The 23117-nt window shown below is 51.0% G+C and overlaps 1 protein-coding gene across 6 annotated transcripts in view; it reads left to right on the top strand.

Moving 5' to 3' along the window:
* LOC144738153 (uncharacterized) overlaps nt 1-22854 on the top strand; it is a 31612-nt gene extending 8758 nt beyond the window's left edge. For 2 of the 6 annotated variants that reach the window (XM_078621117.1, XM_078621113.1), the window contains 2 exons: nt 14888-15050; nt 19106-22854. In XM_078621117.1, coding sequence (XP_078477243.1) covers nt 19134-20540 — 1407 coding nt within the window. In that variant the 5' untranslated portion in view covers nt 14888-15050; nt 19106-19133 and the 3' untranslated portion in view covers nt 20541-22854. Of the gene's footprint in view, nt 1-14848; nt 15051-19105 lie in introns of all 6 variants that reach the window. The other 4 variants (XM_078621115.1, XM_078621112.1, XM_078621114.1 and 1 more) reach the window with 2 other exon arrangements.
* The last annotated feature ends 263 nt before the right edge of the window (nt 22855-23117 follow it).

Genomic DNA, 23117 nt, shown 5'->3' with positions numbered 1-23117 from the left:
ACAGACCCACCACTCACCCACTAACTCACCGCTCACCCACAGACTCACCGCTCACCCACAGACTCACCGCTCACCCACAGACTCACCGCTCACCCACAGACTCACAGCTCACCCACAGACTCAGTGCTCACCCACAGACTCAACACTCACACACAGACTCACCACTCACCCACAGACTCACTACTCACCCACAGACTCAACACTCACCCACAGACTCACCACTCACCCACAGACTCAACACTCACCCACAGACTCGGCACTCACCCACAGACTCGGCACTCACCCACAGACTCGGCACTCACTCACAGTCTCACCACTCACCTACAGAATCACCCACAGACTCACCACTCACCAACAGACTCAGTGCTCACCCACAGACTCACCACTCACCCACAGACTCACCACTCACCCACAGACTCACCACTCACCCACAGACTCAACACTCGCCCACAGACTCACCACTCACCCACAGACTCGGCACTCACCCACAGACTCACCACTCACCCACAGACTCGGCACTCACCCACAGACTCAGCACTCACCCACAGACTCGGCACTCAACCGCAGACTCACCACTCACCCACAGACTCAGCACTCACCCACAGACTCAGCACTCACCCACAGACTCACCAATCACCCACAGACTCACCACTCACCCACAGACTCACCACTCACCCACAGACTCACCACTTACCCACAGACTCACCACTCACCCACAGACTCAGCACTCACCCACAGACTCAGCGCTCACCCACAGACTCGCCACTCGACCACAGACTCACCACTCACCCACAGACTCGGCACTCACCCATACACTCACCCACAGACTCACCACTCGCCCACAGACTCACCACTCACCCACAGACTCACCACTCACCCACAGACTCGGCACTCACCCACACACTCACCCACAGACTCACCACTCACCCACAGACTCACCACTCACCCAGAGACTCACCACTCACCCACAGACCCACCACTCACCCACAAACCCACTACTCACCCACTAACTCACCGCTCACCCACAGACTCACCGCTCACCCACAGACTAAGTGGTCACCCACAGACTCAACACTCACCCACAGACTCACCACTCACCCACAGACTCACCACTCACCCACAGACTCATCACTCACCCACAGACTCACCACTCACCCACAGACTCACCACTCACCCACAGACTCGGCACTCACCCACAGACTCGGCACTCACCCACAGACTCGGCACTCACTCACAGTCTCACCACTCACCTACAGAATCACCCACAGACTCACCACTCACCAACAGACTCAGTGCTCACCCACAGACTCACCACTCACCCACAGACTCACCACTCACCCACAGACTCACCACTCACCCACAGACTCAACACTCGCCCACAGACTCACCACTCACCCACAGACTCGGCACTCACCCACAGACTCACCACTCACCCACAGACTCGGCACTCACCCACAGACTCAGCACTCACCCACAGACTCGGCACTCAACCGCATACTCACCACTCACCCACAGACTCAGCACTCACCCACAGACTCAGCACTCACCCACAGACTCACCAATCACCCACAGACTCACCACTCACCCACAGACTCACCACTCACCCACAGACTCACCACTTACCCACAGACTCACCACTCACCCACAGACTCAGCACTCACCCACAGACTCAGCGCTCACCCACAGACTCGCCACTCGACCACAGACTCACCACTCACCCACAGACTCGGCACTCACCCATACACTCACCCACAGACTCACCACTCGCCCACAGACTCACCACTCACCCACAGACTCACCACTCACCCACAGACTCGGCACTCACCCACACACTCACCCACAGACTCACCACTCACCCACAGACTCACCACTCACCCAGAGACTCACCACTCACCCACAGACCCACCACTCACCCACAAACCCACTACTCACCCACTAACTCACCGCTCACCCACAGACTCACCGCTCACCCACAGACTAAGTGGTCACCCACAGACTCAACACTCACCCACAGACTCACCACTCACCCACAGACTCACCACTCACCCACAGACTCATCACTCACCCACAGACTCACCACTCACCCACAGACTCACCACTCACCCACAGACTCGGCACTCACCCACAGACTCACCACTCACCCGCAGACTCACCACTCACCCACAGACTCGGCACTCACCCACAGACTCACCACTCACCCACAGACTCACCACTCACCCACAGACCCACCACTCACCCACAGACTCACCACTCACCCACAGACCCACCACTCACCCACAGACCCACCACTCACCCACTAACTCACCGCTCACCCACAGACTCACCGCTCACCCACAGACTCACCGCTCACCCACAGACTCACCGCTCACCCACAGACTCACCGCTCACCCACAGACTCAGTGCTCACCCACAGACTCAACACTCACCCACAGACTCACCACTCACCCACAGACTCACCACTCACCCACAGACTCGGCACTCACCCACAGACGCAACTCTCACCCACATACTCACCACTCACCCACAGACTCAGCACTCACCCACAGACTCACCAATCACCCACAGACTCACCACTCACCCACAGACTCACCACTCACCCACAGACTCACCAATCACCCACAGACTCACCACTCACCCACAGACTCACCACTCACCCACAGACTCACCACTTACCCACAGACTCACCACTCACCCACAGACTCAGCACTCACCCACAGACTCAGCGCTCACCCACAGACTCGCCACTCGACCACAGACTCACCACTCACCCACAGACTCGGCACTCACCCATACACTCACCCACAGACTCACCACTCGCCCACAGACTCACCACTCACCCACAGACTCACCACTCACCCACAGACTCGGCACTCTCCCACACACTCACCCACAGACCCACCACTCACCCACAGACTCACCACTCACCCAGAGACTCACCACTCACCCACAGACCCACCACTCACCCACAAACCCACTACTCACCCACTAACTCACCGCTCACCCACAGACTCACCGCTCACCCACAGACTAAGTGGTCACCCACAGACTCAACACTCACCCACAGACTCATCACTCACCCACAGACTCAGTGCTCACCCACAGACTCACCACTCACCCACAGACTCACTACTCACCCGCAGACTCATCACTCACCCACAGACTCACCACTCACCCACAGACTCACCACTCACCCACAGACTCGGCACTCACCCACAGACTCACCACTCACCCACAGACTCATCACTCACCCACAGACTCACCACTCACCCACAGACTCACCACTCACCCACAGACTCGGCACTCACCCACAGACTCACCACTCACCCGCAGACTCACCACTCACCCACAGACTCGGCACTCACCCACAGACTCACCGCTCACCCACAGACTCACCGCTCACCCACAGACTCACCGCTCACCCACAGACTCAGTGCTCACCCACAGACTCAACACTCACACACAGACTCACCACTCACCCACAGACTCACTACTCACCCACAGACTCAACACTCACCCACAGAATCACCCACAGACTCACCACTCACCAACAGACTCAGTGCTCACCCACAGACTCACCACTCACCCACAGACTCACCACTCACCCACAGACTCACCACTCACCCACAGACTCAACACTCGCCCACAGACTCACCACTCACCCACAGACTCGGCACTCACCCACAGACTCACCACTCACCCACAGACTCGGCACTCACCCACAGACTCAGCACTCACCCACAGACTCGGCACTCAACCGCAGACTCACCACTCACCCACAGACTCAGCACTCACCCACAGACTCAGCACTCACCCACAGACTCACCAATCACCCACAGACTCACCACTCACCCACAGACTCACCACTCACCCACAGACTCACCACTTACCCACAGACTCACCACTCACCCACAGACTCAGCACTCACCCACAGACTCAGCGCTCACCCACAGACTCGCCACTCGACCACAGACTCACCACTCACCCACAGACTCGGCACTCACCCATACACTCACCCACAGACTCACCACTCGCCCACAGACTCACCACTCACCCACAGACTCACCACTCACCCACAGACTCGGCACTCACCCACACACTCACCCACAGACTCACCACTCACCCACAGACTCACCACTCACCCAGAGACTCACCACTCACCCACAGACCCACCACTCACCCACAAACCCACTACTCACCCACTAACTCACCGCTCACCCACAGACTCACCGCTCACCCACAGACTAAGTGGTCACCCACAGACTCAACACTCACCCACAGACGCATCACTCACCCACAGACTCAGTGCTCACCCACAGACTCACCACTCACCCACAGACTCACCACTCACCCACAGACTCATCACTCACCCACAGACTCACCACTCACCCACAGACTCGGCACTCACCCACAGACTCGGCACTCACCCACAGACTCACCACTCACCCGCAGACTCACCACTCACCCACAGACTCGGCACTCACCCACAGACTCACCACTCACCCACAGACTCACCACTCACCCACAGACCCACCACTCACCCACAGACTCACCACTCACCCACAGACCCACCACTCACCCACAGACCCACCACTCACCCACTAACTCACCGCTCACCCACAGACTCACCGCTCACCCACAGACTCACCGCTCACCCACAGACTCACCGCTCACCCACAGACTCACCGCTCACCCACAGACTCAGTGCTCACCCACAGACTCAACACTCACCCACAGACTCACCACTCACCCACAGACTCGGCACTCACCCACAGACTCAACTCTCACCAACATACTAACCACTCACCCACAGACTCAGCACTCACCCACAGACTCAGCACTCACCCACAGACTCACCAATCACCCACAGACTCACCACTCACCCACAGACTCACCACTCACCCACAGACTCACCAATCACCCACAGACTCACCACTCACCCACAGACTCACCACTCACCCACAGACTCACCACTTACCCACAGACTCACCACTCACCCACAGACTCAGCACTCACCCACAGACTCAGCGCTCACCCACAGACTCGCCACTCGACCACAGACTCACCACTCACCCACAGACTCGGCACTCACCCACAGACTCGGCACTCACCCACACACTCACCCACAGACTCACCACTCACCCACAGACTCACCACTCACCCAGAGACTCACCACTCACCCACAGACCCACCACTCACCCACAAACCCACTACTCACCCACTAACTCACCGCTCACCCACAGACTCACCGCTCACCCACAGACTAAGTGGTCACCCACAGACTCAACACTCACCCACAGACTCATCACTCACCCACAGACTCAGTGCTCACCCACAGACTCACCACTCACCCACAGACTCACCACTCACCCACAGACTCATCACTCACCCACAGACTCACCACTCACCCACAGACTCACCACTCACCCACAGACTCGGCACTCACCCACAGACTCACCACTCACCCGCAGACTCACCACTCACCCACAGACTCGGCATTCACCCACAGACTCACCACTCACCCACAGACTCACCTCTCACCCACAGACCCACCACTCACCCACAGACTCACCACTCACCCACAGACCCACCACTCACCCACAGACCCACCGCTCACCCACAGACTCACCGCTCACCCACAGACTCACCGCTCACCCACAGACTCACCGCTCACCCACAGACTCACCGCTCACCCACAGACTCAGTGCTCACCCACAGACTCAACACTCACCCACAGACTCACCACTCACCCACAGACTCACCACTCACCCACAGACTCGGCACTCACCCACAGACTCGGCACTCACCCACAGACTCACCACTCACCCACAGACTCACAACTCACCCACAGACTCACTACTCACCCACAGACTCAACTCTCCCCCACATACTCACCACTCACCCACAGACTCAGCACTCACCCACAGACTCAGCACTCACCCACAGACTCACCAATCACCCACAGACTCACCACTCACCCACAGACTCACCACTCACCCACAGACTCACCACTTACCCACAGACTCACCACTCACCCACAGACTCAGCACTCACCCACAGACTCACCACTCACCCACGGACTCAGCGCTCACCCACAGACTCGCCACTCGACCACAGACTCACCACTCACCCACAGACTCGGCACTCACCCATACACTCACCCACAGACTCACCACTCGCCCACAGACTCACCACTCACCCACAGACTCACCACTCACCCACAGACTCAGCACTCACCCACAGACTCAGCACTCACCCACAGACTCACCAATCACCCACAGACTCACCACTCACCCACAGACTCACCACTCACCCACAGACTCACCAATCACCCACAGACTCACCACTCACCCACAGACTCACCACTCACCCACAGACTCACCACTTACCCACAGACTCACCACTCACCCACAGACTCAGCACTCACCCACAGACTCAGCGCTCACCCACAGACTCGCCACTCGACCACAGACTCACCACTCACCCACAGACTCGGCACTCACCCACACACTCACCCACAGACTCACCACTCACCCACAGACTCACCACTCACCCAGAGACTCACCACTCACCCACAGACCCACCACTCACCCACAAACCCACTACTCACCCACTAACTCACCGCTCACCCACAGACTCACCGCTCACCCACAGACTAAGTGGTCACCCACAGACTCAACACTCACCCACAGACTCATCACTCACCCACAGACTCAGTGCTCACCCACAGACTCACCACTCACCCACAGACTCACCACTCACCCACAGACTCATCACTCACCCACAGACTCACCACTCACCCACAGACTCACCACTCACCCACAGACTCGGCACTCACCCACAGACTCACCACTCACCCGCAGACTCACCACTCACCCACAGACTCGGCATTCACCCACAGACTCACCACTCACCCACAGACTCACCACTCACCCACAGACCCACCACTCACCCACAGACTCACCACTCACCCACAGACCCACCACTCACCCACAGACCCACCGCTCACCCACAGACTCACCGCTCACCCACAGACTCACCGCTCACCCACAGACTCACCGCTCACCCACAGACTCACCGCTCACCCACAGACTCAGTGCTCACCCACAGACTCAACACTCACCCACAGACTCACCACTCACCCACAGACTCACCACTCACCCACAGACTCGGCACTCACCCACAGACTCGGCACTCACCCACAGACTCACCACTCACCCACAGACTCACAACTCACCCACAGACTCACTACTCACCCACAGACTCAACTCTCCCCCACATACTCACCACTCACCCACAGACTCAGCACTCACCCACAGACTCAGCACTCACCCACAGACTCACCAATCACCCACAGACTCACCACTCACCCACAGACTCACCACTCACCCACAGACTCACCACTTACCCACAGACTCACCACTCACCCACAGACTCAGCACTCACCCACAGACTCACCAATCACCCACGGACTCAGCGCTCACCCACAGACTCGCCACTCGACCACAGACTCACCACTCACCCGCAGACTCACCACTCACCCACAGACTCGGCATTCACCCACAGACTCACCACTCACCCACAGACTCACCTCTCACCCACAGACCCACCACTCACCCACAGACTCACCACTCACCCACAGACCCACCACTCACCCACAGACCCACCGCTCACCCACAGACTCACCGCTCACCCACAGACTCACCGCTCACCCACAGACTCACCGCTCACCCACAGACTCACCGCTCACCCACAGACTCAGTGCTCACCCACAGACTCAACACTCACCCACAGACTCACCACTCACCCACAGACTCACCACTCACCCACAGACTCGGCACTCACCCACAGACTCGGCACTCACCCACAGACTCACCACTCACCCACAGACTCACAACTCACCCACAGACTCACTACTCACCCACAGACTCAACTCTCCCCCACATACTCACCACTCACCCACAGACTCAGCACTCACCCACAGACTCAGCACTCACCCACAGACTCACCAATCACCCACAGACTCACCACTCACCCACAGACTCACCACTCACCCACAGACTCACCACTTACCCACAGACTCACCACTCACCCACAGACTCAGCACTCACCCACAGACTCACCACTCACCCACGGACTCAGCGCTCACCCACAGACTCGCCACTCGACCACAGACTCACCACTCACCCACAGACTCGGCACTCACCCATACACTCACCCACAGACTCACCACTCGCCCACAGACTCACCACTCACCCACAGACTCACCACTCACCCACAGACTCAGCACTCACCCACAGACTCAGCACTCACCCACAGACTCACCAATCACCCACAGACTCACCACTCACCCACAGACTCACCACTCACCCACAGACTCACCAATCACCCACAGACTCACCACTCACCCACAGACTCACCACTCACCCACAGACTCACCACTTACCCACAGACTCACCACTCACCCACAGACTCAGCACTCACCCACAGACTCAGCGCTCACCCACAGACTCGCCACTCGACCACAGACTCACCACTCACCCACAGACTCGGCACTCACCCACACACTCACCCACAGACTCACCACTCACCCACAGACTCACCACTCACCCAGAGACTCACCACTCACCCACAGACCCACCACTCACCCACACACCCACTACTCACCCACTAACTCACCGCTCACCCACAGACTCACCGCTCACCCACAGACTAAGTGGTCACCCACAGACTCAACACTCACCCACAGACTCATCACTCACCCACAGACTCAGTGCTCACCCACAGACTCACCACTCACCCACAGACTCACCACTCACCCACAGACTCATCACTCACCCACAGACTCACCACTCACCCACAGACTCACCACTCACCCACAGACTCGGCACTCACCCACAGACTCACCACTCACCCGCAGACTCACCACTCACCCACAGACTCGGCATTCACCCACAGACTCACCACTCACCCACAGACTCACCACTCACCCACAGACCCACCACTCACCCACAGACTCACCACTCACCCACAGACCCACCACTCACCCACAGACCCACCGCTCACCCACAGACTCACCGCTCACCCACAGACTCACCGCTCACCCACAGACTCACCGCTCACCCACAGACTCACCGCTCACCCACAGACTCAGTGCTCACCCACACACTCAACACTCACCCACAGACTCACCACTCACCCACAGACTCACCACTCACCCACAGACTCGGCACTCACCCACAGACTCGGCACTCACCCACAGACTCACCACTCACCCACAGACTCACAACTCACCCACAGACTCACTACTCACCCACAGACTCAACTCTCCCCCACATACTCACCACTCACCCACAGACTCAGCACTCACCCACAGACTCAGCACTCACCCACAGACTCACCAATCACCCACAGACTCACCACTCACCCACAGACTCACCACTCACCCACAGACTCACCACTTACCCACAGACTCACCACTCACCCACAGACTAAGCACTCACCCACAGACTCACCAATCACCCACGGACTCAGCGCTCACCCACAGACTCGCCACTCGACCACAGACTCACCACTCACCCACAGACTCGGCACTCACCCATACACTCACCCACAGACTCACCACTCGCCCACAGACTCACCACTCACCCACAGACTCACCACTCACCCACAGACTCGGCACTCACCCACAGACTCACCACTCACCCACAGACTCACCACTCACCCAGAGACTCACCACTCACCCACAGACCCACCACTCACCCACAAACCCACCACGCACCCACTAACTCACCGCTCACCCACAGACTCACCGCTCACCCACAGACTCAGTGGTCACCCACAGACTCAACACTCACCCACAGACTCACCGCTCACCCACAGACTCAGCGCTCACCCACAGACTCACCACTCGCCCACAAACTGACCCACAGACTCAGCACTCACCCACAGACTCGGCACTTACCCACAGACTCACCCACAGACTCACCCACAGACTCACCACTCACCCACAGACTCAGCACTCACCCACAGACTCAGCACTCACCCACAGACTCACCAATCACCCACAGACTCACCACTCACCCACAGACTCACCACTCACCCACAGACTCACCACTTACCCACAGACTCACCACTCACCCACAGACTCAGCACTCACCCACAGACTCACCACTCACCCACGGACTCAGCGCTCACCCACAGACTCGCCACTCGACCACAGACTCACCACTCACCCACAGACTCGACACTCACCCATACACTCACCCACAGACTCACCACTCGCCCACAGACTCACCACTCACCCACAGACTCACCACTCACCCACAGACTCGGCACTCACCCACAGACTCACCACTCACCCACAGACTCACCACTCACCCAGAGACTCACCACTCACCCACAGACCCACCACTCACCCACAAACCCACCACTCACCCACTAACTCACCGCTCACCCACAGACTCACCGCTCACCCACAGACTCAGTGGTCACCCACAGACTCAACACTCACCCACAGACTCATCACTCACCCACAGACTCAGTGCTCACCCACAGACTCACCACTCACCCACAGACTCGGCACTCACCCACAGACTCAGCACTCACCCAAAGACTCGGCACTCACCCGCAGACTCACCACTCACCCACAGACTCGGCACTCACCCACAGACTCACCACTCACCCACAGACTCACCACTCACCCACAGACCCACCACTCACCCACAGACTCACCACTCACCCACAGACCCACCACTCACCCACAGACCCACCACTCACCCACTAACTCACCGCTCACCCACAGACTCACCGCTCACCCACAGACTCACCGCTCACCCACAGACTCACCGCTCACCCACAGACTCACCGCACACCCACAGACTCAGTGCTCACCCACAGACTCAACACTCACCCACAGACTCACCACTCACCTACAGACTCACCACTCACCCACAGACTCGGCACTCACCCACAGACTCGGCACTCACCCACAGACTCACCACTCACCCACAGACTCACAACTCACCCACAGACTCACTACTCACCCACAGACTCAACACTCACCCACAGACTCACCACTCACCCACAGACTCAACACTCACCCACAGACTCGGCACTCACCCACAGACTCGGCACTCACCCACAGACTCGGCACTCACTCACAGTCTCACCACTCACCCACAGAATCACCCACAGACTCACCACTCACCAACAGACTCAGTGCTCACCCACAGACTCACCACTCACCCACAGACTCACCACTCACCCACAGACTCACCACTCACCCACAGACTCAACACTCGCCCACAGACTCACCACTCACCCACAGACTCGGCACTCACCCACAGACTCACCACTCACCCACATACTCGGCACTCACCCACAGACTCAGCACTCACCCACAGACTCACCACTCACCCACAGACTCACCACTCACCCACAGACCCACCACTCACCCACAGACTCACCACTCACCCACAGACCCACCACTCACCCACTAACTCACCGCTCACCCACAGACTCACCGCTCACCCACAGACTCACCGCTCACCCACAGACTCACCGCTCACCCACAGACTCACCGCACACCCACAGACTCAGTGCTCACCCACAGACTCAACACTCACCCACAGACTCACCACTCACCTACAGACTCACCACTCACCCACAGACTCAGCACTCACCCACAGACTCGGCACTCACCCACAGACTCACCACTCACCCACAGACTCGGCACTCACCCACAGACTCACCACTCACCCACAGACTCAACACTCACCCACAGACTCACCACTCACCCACAGACTCAACACTCACCCACAGACTCGGCACTCACCCACAGACTCGGCACTCACCCACAGACTCGGCACTCACCCACAGACTCGGCACTCACTCACAGTCTCACCACTCACCCACAGAATCACCCACAGACTCACCACTCACCAACAGACTCAGTGCTCACCCACAGACTCACCACTCACCCACAGACTCACCACTCACCCACAGACTCACCACTCACCCACAGACTCAACACTCGCCCACAGACTCACCACTCACCCACAGACTCGGCACTCACCCACAGACTCACCACTCACCCACAGACTCGGCACTCACCCACAGACTCAGCACTCACCCACAGACTCGGCACTCACCCACAGACTCACCACTCACCCACAGACTCAGCACTCACCCACAGACTCAGCACTCACCCACAGACTCGGCACTCACCCACAGACTCGGCACTCACCCACAGACTCGGCACTCACCCACAGACTCAACACTCACCCACAGACTCGGCACTCACCCACAGACTCGGCACTCACCCACAGACTCACCACTCACCCACAGACTCAGCACTCACCCACAGACTCAACACTCACCCACAGACTCGGCACTCACCCACAGACTCGGCACTCACCCACAGACTCGGCACTCACTCACAGTCTCACCACTCACCCACAGAATCACCCACAGACTCACCACTCACCAACAGACTCAGTGCTCACCCACAGACTCACCACTCACCCACAGACTCACCACTCACCCACAGACTCACCACTCACCCACAGACTCAACACTCGCCCACAGACTCACCACTCACCCACAGACTCGGCACTCACCCACAGACTCACCACTCACCCACAGACTCGGCACTCACCCACAGACTCACCACTCACCCACAGACTCAGCACTCACCCACAGACTCACCACTGACCCACAGACTCAGCACTCACCCACAGACTCGCCACTCACCTGCAGACTCACCCACAGACTCACCACTCACCCACAGACTCACCACTCATACACAGATCCACCACTCACCCACAGACTCACCACTCACCCACAGACTCAGCACTCATCCACAGACTCACCATTCACCCACAGACTCACCACTCACCCACAGACTCACCACTCACCCACAGACTCACCACTCACACACAGACTCACCACTCACCCACAGACTCACCACTCACCCAAAACATATTTTTCCGATTGTAAATGTTGTGGCTTGGCTCTCCAACACACAACCTGTGTGCTGTACTAGTGACGAATTGGCATGTTCTGTTTACGTGACAACCCTTACTAGTTGGCTGTGTCAGGTGGTGGTGGGTGTTAACGACACATCTAGAAATTTACGTGATCTAACCCAAAAACCTCTATTATGAGGTGAGGAATGTATGGAAAATAAGACTTTTCGTTTTGGTACCTTGTTGCAGCCATTGATGTGCTGTTTGCAAGCTCCCTTGGTTTTTGGTGGACTGGAGTTTGATTAGCTGTGGCAGCATCCATTTGTGCTGTCTTAGTTTTCTGTGTAGCTTATTGCTGTTGAGGAGTTGCATTCGCTCTAGGTGGAGGCATAGCAGCACTGGTCGCATGTGGTCTTACTTCATGCTGTACTGGAGTTTCATAAGCTGTAGGTGCAGCCATCGCAGCACTGGCAGCATGCTATGCTGTCTTGGAGATTCATTAGCTGTATGTGCAGCACAGGCAGCATGCCGTCTCAATTCTTTGTGTTCAGGAGCTATAATTGCAGCCATTGCAGCACTTTTACGAATGGCATCAATTATTGTAATCGTCTTTGGTGAAGACAAGCGCACGTTTTCTGCAAGGAACATAGGTGGAGGTAAAAGTTAATAAGCAGAAAAGAGTAAATAGAACTGGTCTTTCGCAAACATGTGTCTGAAATAAATGTAGTCCAACTTTACTTATTCTGGGTAATTGAGAATGAAAATTATTCTTAAAAGTGTTGTTTGGCTCTAGTTTTCAATACATACGACCCTTGACTTTGGGAATGGCAGAGGATGTGTGAGTTATATAGAGAAGGGTATTCATCTTCTTGGTTCTTTCGGTAAAGTCACGTAGAAGGGAAGTTATAAAATAATAAAAATAAAACATAATAAAATAATTCTCACGACGTTTCGGCCACAACGCAAGCAGCCGTCTTCAGGTGGAGAACAGGTCTGTCAAGTAGACAGAGTCTGAATGGCACGCTCCAGGCTTGGAGCGACTATTTATGCTGGGATGGAGGGGCGAAGAGCGTCTTGACAAAATAATTTGCATATCAAGAGGAATTTAGCATATTTATGGGAAATGCAGATATGCGATTAGTACTACAAGTAGACTTTTGCAGTGCTAATGATTTGGAGAGATCCAATAGATCATATCAGCAATTGTTACTTCTGCATGGTGCCTCCAGTTGGGAAAGGTGTGTTAAACAATTAACGGTGAACTGTGCATTCCATCAGCTATATGCCCAGTACCCCACGGAGAAGGACTGCCTGTTCCTGATGCACCAGAATCATTCTCATTTGAGTCAGGCAAGGAAGAGGATGAAACTTCTGGTCCTGGACCATCAAGGTCACATGACCCAGATTTTCTCCCATCCTCCTCTGAACCACACCTCATAACACAAGGTTAACTGAAAGACTTTGTCAGGGATTTGGAACTACCAAGAGTAAGGCAGAACTGTTGGGCTCTAGACTGCAGCAGTGGAATCTCCTGGCAGGTGATATGAGGGTTTCCATGTTCGTGACCGTCAAAAGGATCGTCCCATTATTCTTCATGGAAGGTGATCTTGGAGCCTGTAACATCGATTGTGTAATGGCAGCTCTCAACATCGTTCATGATCCAGATGAGTGGAAACTGTTCATTGATTCATCGAAGATGAGTCTTAAAGCTGTTTTGCTGCATAATGGCAATGTTTTGCCATCAATTTCAGTTGGTCATGCAGTCCATATGAAGGAAACCTATGACAACATTCAACAACTTTTGAGGTGCTATAAACTATGACCAACATCAGTGGTAGCTTTGTGGTGATTTGAAAGTTGTTACTCTCTTGTTTGGTCTACAGACTGGATACATGAAGTACTGCTGTTTTCTCTGCGAATAGGATAGTCATGCGAGAGATTTCTACTACATTGGAGCCTGGGGGGAAAGGTATTCAGCATCCACCACTTGTTGAATCAAGGAAGATTTTGTTACCACCCGTACACATCAAGCTGGGTCTGATGTAGAACTTTGTCAAAGCCATGGACAAAACACATCTAAAAAACGTAAGAACAGTGTAGTGAGTGTGTGAGTAAATTCTATATAGAGATTGTTAATGAAATGCGAGTTAAATGTATAATCGTTGTAGGAATGTGAAGACATAGCCACAAAGGAACGAAGTGTAAAGCTGTAAGTTGTTAGAGGGAGTAATTGTTTCTAGTGCTTGAAGTTGGTATGAATAGAATGCGTGTGGTGATGTGGACATATATTATTATTTTAAAGTGAGTGTGTGCATGCTTTTTATTCGTTAATAGGCAATGTAGAATTTATGTATTTAGTCGTATCTGTTGTATAGCGTCTATGTTGTGTAGAATATCGACAGTACTGTTATGTAGATATTTTAGAATAGTACATGTGTTTTTAAAATAAATATTGCAGTGTGTGTTAGAGGTGAGCCATGCACGTGCAAGAGAGGACGGTAAGGAGCCGGAAGTGGATGAATTTTCCAGCAAAAACGCAGGCCTGATAATATGAGTGCGTGGAATTGTAGTTTCTGAAATGTCATAATATGTTTGCGTGTGTGGCAAACCGGTAGTAGTGAGAATGGCAAAAGAAAGGGTGGGGGGTTGGATGCAGCAGCGAGGGGTTGGAGTTTGCAGATGTTGAAGGTGAGCAAGTAAGCTAAAAATTGTGCAAAAAACACACTAAAACACTATCGCCCGTGAGTATGCATGGAAAGTTTGGGGTGTGTAGGTTTCATGGGAAGAAAGTACACGTGCAAAGTCTGCTTTATTTATATAAATGTTTCCTATTTTTGATCTTGGAATATTTTTTGGATATGGTTTCTCAATGTTTATTTCAATTGCTTAGTTTTTTAGAATACAGTACAGTACTTATTTCAATTGTGATGTAAATTTTAGTTGCCGTTTACCTAACGCCATGACTTAGGTAAGGCTTAAGTATTTAATATTGCACTTTTAGCTTTCACGTGGCACTTTCCAAGAACGTAACCTCCGTGATATTCAAGGGGCTGCTGTATTTTCTGTCCATCGACTACAGCAGAGGAGTACTCCGGAAACTAAATCTCTGCTTTCTTGATCAAATTAAGGCCTATAGTACCATAAAGAGGCTTTGGGCTTTGGGTTCTTTGTTTTCGATGTCTGCCTCTGCTCAGACTCGTTGATGACTTTTATGATTTTGGGCAGGCCCGTCTAAAGCTGCATGACCAGGAGTCGAAGCCTTTTCCTGTTCAAATTTTCTTGTGACAGGAATTCACTCTGGCCTCATGCATTACATTACATAGCATCGTCAATAATTATGTAGTTTATGAGAAGCTCACAATGGCCATATAAATACATTGCATTCATTACGGTTGCAATGATGCGCTAATCGATGCATGGTTATAGTTAAGGGATCAATCCCTGCTTGTCAACCATGTTAGATATACTGATTATCTGGTAATGGCTACACAATCAGATGGAGTTAGGGAATCTTGTTTTGTGCCTGGATAATTCAATCATGAAATGGGGCCTTGCATATATTCCACAAAATAAATCGCCTGCCTGGGAATTTCATATCATACAACACTGCACTTGCTCAACTCTCCATGAATAATCAGGTCAGTTCTACAAATGTTGGAGGAGCTCCCATATCTGGTTAATATGTTCACGACCAGCTCTTCAAATTAATTGAGCAGCATGGTTTCATTAGACTGTGTAACACTGTGTGGAAGCTGCCTGGACTTTTGCTCCATACAAAGCTGACTGTCCATTGCCAAGGTCTAGTCTGTCTGAGACCATCCCCCTCCCTGCCATACTGGCATCGCACCCGTCCCTCACCCTTCATCCTGCGGTTGGTGGGCGGACCACGTAGACATTCATGCCTGGGCCCGACTGGGTTACGTGGGTCACCCAGCCACCAGGTGCTTGTTGGCGAACACCACCCCCAGGCCTCGTTCCAGGGATGATACCAATATAGAATATCTGTAAGGATGCCCCCAATAAACGCCCCCTCGAACTCTACCAGGCATGTCCCACTGGGGGAAAACCGCGGGGGCGGCCCAGGACACGCTGGCGGGACTATGTCGCTCGGCTGGCCTAGGAACGCCTGGGAATTCCCCAGGAAGAGCTAGAGTCTGTCAGCAGGGAAAGGGAGGTCTGGACTGCCCTACTGAATGTGCTGACGCCACAACCCTCACCAGGACAAGCGGATTTAGAAACGAATGAACGAACAAAGCTTTGAGTCGTTTTGGCCACAGATATTACTCCTTTCTCTGTGGATGCAAAATATGAACTTATTTAAAGGCCTGCCTATGATCCCTCCTCTATTGAACCAGACAAGATTGTATTAGTACCTTACAGATCCCTGAAATATCAGTACAGAATATAATCAGTGAGTCTCTTTGGCAAGCGAGCCTGCATTGGAGGATGTAGAGGTGATCAGACCTGCTGATGACTTTACCAGGAGTGTCAAGATTAGCCTCTGTGGAGGAGGCCCCTGAGGTATGTTGCAGGGCAGTTGGAGGTATTTCCTGTACAACAACAATGAGGTCAGAGGAGTGACGCTCTTGTGTAGGTCTACAATCTTGTCCCTGACATCCTTGGAGAGCTCTTTGGTCTTGGCCATGGTGGAGAGTTTGGAATCTGATTGATTGATTGCTTCTGTGAACAGGTGTCTTTTATACAGGTAACAAGCTGAGATTAGGAGCACTCCCTTTAAGAGTGTGCTCCTAATCTCAGCTCGTTACCTGTATAAAAGACACCTGGGAGCCAGAAATGTTTTTGATTGAGAGAGGATCAAATACTTATTTCCCCCATTAAAATGCAAATCAATTTATAACATTTTTGACATGCGTTTTTCTGGATTTTGTTGTTATTCTGTCTTTCACTGTTCAAATAAACCTACCATTAAAATTATAGACTGATCATTTCTTTGTCAGTGGGCAAACGTACAAAATCAGCAGGGGATCAAATACTTTTTTCCCTCACTGTATGCTGCAGGACAGTTAAGAGATATTTGCTCTGCAACAACAATGAGGTCAGAGGAGTGACGCTCACATGAATGGGTGGAACTCTGGGTGCCTATAATGCAGAAATACATTGGGGAGCACAGCTGATGCATCTCTCAATTATCTCAGTCGGTTATCCCATGACACCTGGATCATTCCCATGACCTGCTGACAAGTGATCCACACTTACATAACATTAAATTGCACCTATCATGGCATGATCACTGTGACAAGGTTACTTCAAAATAGTGATGAATGCTCACTGTTTTCTTTTTTCTTTTATTGATCCATTTGAAATGTATTTGGAAGAGTTATCTATGTGGGGAGCGGTGGCGCAGTTATTTCACTGCATTATGAACTCAACAATTAGAGTTTGATTATTTCCAACAGCAAACATGATTGATAAGTGCAAACTTAACTTATTGTGGGCCTCTGCTATGTTGATTGATCCTCAATTAATTACATGGTGAAGTGAGGAAGCATTAATACTGAGCAGATGAAGACGGCCAGGCATGGTTCTGGACACACCACCACCTTTTTACCATGCCAGTGTATGACAGTGTAAAGTTTGTATTTGCTGTAAAGTATATTAACTCGATTGAACACGGAGGTTAAATCAAAAGATGTTTTTTTTTTCCTCTGGAACTTTTTAAAGAATGGAAACAGGAAAATAACACCACATATGCAGCTGAAGTTACATCTGTTCATCCGAGCATTCAAACAAATCTGAACCTGGCTTCACACATCTAAGTTGCAATTGAACATTAATTTATGCATTTCTGCATAACACAAATAGTATTATTTTCAGCACACTTTGCTTTGTTAGCTGAATTTTGCTTTTCTAAATATTCCTTTGTAGACAGACAGCTGAAATTGTGTGCTGTAAGTTTTGGGTTAGCATTAATTTTTAAGATACTTAGGCTTCCAGACATTAATGACCATTTGCCCTCTCATTGTGCCTTAACAGCCAGTGTGCTGAACTGGGGAATCTTTTTAACTATATTAAAAAATGAATAAGTATAGACGTGTAAGTCATGTGACTGTGTGTATATGCATTCCTCTGTGCCTCGATACTGACGTAGATGGTGTGGATACTTTTTTTTCTTTCTGCAGCTGACGCTTCCTCTGCAAAATTGTTCTGATGGAGCAAAGGGACTCAGTGCAGCTCGGTACAAAAATGCAACAATGCGACCAGTATGCAAACACAACGGATCGTACTGGAAATTTGAGACGGCACCAAAGAACTCACACAGGAGAGAAAACCTTCAAGTGCAGTGTGTGTGGGAAGGCATTTTCATCTTCATCTAATCTTAAACAACACCAGATAGCACATATAGGAGAGAAACCTTTCAAGTGCACTGTGTGCGAGAAGACGTTTGCACGGTCAGCACATCTTCAAAGACACCAGAGAGCACACACAGGAGAGAACCCATTCAAGTGCAGTGTGTGTGGGAAGGCATTTTCATGTTCATTTACTCTTAAACAACACCAGATAACACATACAGGAGAAAAACCTTTCAAGTGCACTGTGTGTGAGAAGGCATTTACACGGTCATCAAATCTTCAGAGCCACCAGAGAACTCACACAGGAGAGAAACCATTCAAGTGCACTCTATGCGGGAAGGCGTTTGCACGGTCATCAGTTCTTCAGAGCCACCAGAGAACTCACACAGGAGAGAAACCCTTCAAGTGCACTGTCTGTGAGAAGGCATTTGCATGGTCATCATTTCTTCAGATCCACCAGAGAACTCACACAGGAGAGAAACCCTTCAAGTGCACTGTATGTGAACAGGCATTTGCACAGTCATCAGCTCTTCAGACCCACCAGAGAACACACACAGGAGAGAAACCCTTCAAGTGCAGTGTGTGTGGGAAGGCATTTTCATCTTCATTTACTCTTAAACAACACCAGAGAACACATACAGGAGAAAACCCATTCAAGTGCAGTGTTTGCGGGAATGCATTTTCAGATTCATCTACTCTTAAAACACACCAGAGAACACACACAGGAGAGAAACCCTTCAAGTGCAGTGTGTGTGGAAATGCATTTTCAGATTCATCTACTCTTAAAACACACCAGAGAACACACACAGGAGAGAAACCATTCAAGTGCATTGTGTGTGGGAAGGCGTTTACACAGTCATCAAATCTTAAAACACACCAGAGAACACACAGTCATCAGAAGAAGGAGTGGAGTCTGAAATCGGCTTGTGAACGTCAAAGTGCTGCAATGAGCCCATCCCTCATGAAACAAGAACCAGAAGCAAATCTCAGCTTGGACACTTATAAAGGAATCGAGGTGAAATATGAAAAAGTGAATTTGAAATTTGAAGAAGTGATAGTGAAGAGCGAAAAAGTGAAGGTTAAATGTGAAGATGAAGATTCAACTCCAATATTGGACCTTCACATCGATGGAGGCAACGTGAAGCAGGAGGAGAATTCTGACTCTGATGCAGAGCGAGGCAACTCTCAGCAGTTTGTGGAAGTGGAGGTGTGGGTGGACTTCTTAGACAGTACAAAGTCAAATGGAGACCAGGTAGATGTGTAAGCTTGATACAATGATACTCCAATAGATTCACCTTTGTCACAGGCCTTTCATGAAAAGAATGTGAAGTTGAACACTCAATTCCTAGGTTCAACCTGCAAAGTAAGAGCAGCCAGTATTTGTGGACCTGTGGGTTGGGTAGATCTCTAACCAGGAGCGAGAGCCAATAAGCTCCCAAGCATTCACTATGTTATAATATTTGCATTTATATGGTGCTTGCTTAATTGCCTCAGTAATTCGGAGTTTCGTATCATATTTCATCACAAACACTCGAAGAGAATCACCAAGTGGCAGCTGCCCCTGTGTGGCATAAGGTGGCCCTGCATCAGCCTGCATGTGGGAATGAGTCTTTCAGTAGGGAGCGATGATTGATGTGTTATCTCAGTTGTGTAATACTGGTCTATACGTTTTTTAGACGTCTTCTGCTTGAGAGATGAAATGTGCTGTTTATTATGGAGTTTTACGCGCCGATTCAAATATGACAATTAAAACAACTGATTGTCTACTGTTCCCAAGATATTTAAGTTTTTACATTATACTTCTGTATATTGTGTTGATCGTAGAGTTTTACTCATAAATTGTAAACCTCGGTCTTTTAATGTATTTAATGTTGCTTTACATGGTCACATGTCACCTGTCTTGTTCATGTGACACTTAAAAATCAGTAAATAGGATATATAACTCTAATTATGAAACGAAAGGCAAAACTATTATGTGTATAAAATGACATAGTTACGTCCTTATTCAGTGTCTACTTGGTGCTTCTTGGCTTGTCTCTTGTATCCATTAAATTGAGCATCTCTTGTCACTGTCCAGCAATAGTCTGCAAGCATTGATGGGCTCCATTTGCCCTGATACCGTTTCTCTATTGTTGCAATGTCCTGGTGAAATCGCTCGCCATTCTCATCGCTCACTGCTCTGCAATTCGGTGGGATAAAATCTAGATGAGTGACATGTTGCAACCAAGGATTGTGTATGCCTTGAGGTTTTCCGCCAACTCCCTGTAGTTGCCACTAACTGGAAGGCTTTCCATGCCTCTTTTCCTTGCCACACTGCACTGTCAAATGCATGATCTCGAAGTTCATTAATCCTTTATATTAGCTTCACTTAACTTTGGCAAAACAAAAATGTGTCCTGTGCAAAATAAAACACCGACAAGTAAGAGAGCACGACACTGATTTATTGAGCTGATATAGGGCAATTTGTTCAGCAGAGTGATGTAAGCCTAGTTATGATTGCATCATCCATGACTTATAGGAATAACATGATGCAATTCATATCATGTATGATGCAATACTAGGTTCAGATTGCATCAATTATTGTTTTGCTAAAAAAGCTAGTACTGTCCAAACCCAGTCATAGATTTATTCATAGATCTAGTCAAAGATGTATTTTAATCATTTCTGGTTTAAATTGAGGTCCCTTCGCTTTATAACTCACTTATCCTCCACCATTCCCAAGTCAAGGGTCGTATAAACTGACCCAGTAGCATATCTTGAAAACTAAAGTGAATCAACAGTTTAAGCATCATTTTCATTCTCAGCGACCCAGAATTAGTAAAGTTGGACTACGTTTATTTCGGAAGCATTTTGGCGGTAGACCAGTGTAATTTGTGGGTAATATTTAGAATTTGGCAAATTTTGACCACGATGCTAGAATGCAATGGCCTACTTGTTTTGAATGACACAATAGTATGTTTAAACATCCACTGTTAAGCAGACGGTGCACGTTTTTTATTAATATTCCTTGACTAACTAGGGGTGCCTGTCATATTTGAAACTTGAACCTCTGCAACAAAAAGAGAATGCTCTACAACTTGGCTTCCCTCAATCTGAGTGCTGCAGGTGTAGGCCTCATCCAGACATATATCAACTTCTTGTATATACAATATAACATGATAAAGTAAATTTCAGTGCAGTAATTACATTTTGTCAATAAGCCTATCGATAATTTAGAATTATAATTTTATGAATACTTGTCTGATTTTGTGCAAACAAGTAAAATGTATTTCTATCAGTCAATTTCTATCAAACAAACATGGAATACGTGATGACTGGACAAAGTGTGTGCTTGGTAGTAACCTGCACACATAACTCACGTGAGAGCTGTTTTGTGATACGGGTCAAAGGGTATTTTTATGATTCAGGAAGCATCTGCCTCTGGAGCAAGGCATGCATGTTCTTTGAAATAAGGATAATTCACATCATTAATCAGTTGCAAGGTATGCCACTTAATGATACGTATGAAGTATTGGAAATGACGGCAGGAAACTCCTTGACGGGTAACACACTTTTTATTAAATCTTGACTTGTCACGATACAACGTGTGGTCTCTATTCTGCTGACTGCACAATTCACTTAGCTCGTGTAGACTCTCTGCCTCTGGCTACACTCTTCACTCGTCTCGTGTAGACCCTATGCCTCTGGCTACACACACATCACTCGTCTCGTGTAGACCCTATGCCTCTGGCTACACACACATCACTCGTCTCGTGTAGACCCTATGCCTCTGGCTACACACACATCACTTGTCTCGTGTAGACCCTATGCCTCTGGCTACACACTGCATGCTCACACTGCA

This window comes from Lampetra planeri, chromosome 78 (genome assembly GCF_965212315.1).
Source record: "Lampetra planeri chromosome 78, kcLamPlan1.2.h2, whole genome shotgun sequence".
NCBI lineage: Eukaryota > Metazoa > Chordata > Hyperoartia > Petromyzontiformes > Petromyzontidae > Lampetra > Lampetra planeri.
The sequence above is the reverse complement of the archived record's forward strand: the minus strand, read 5'-3'. Positions and strand labels throughout refer to the sequence as shown.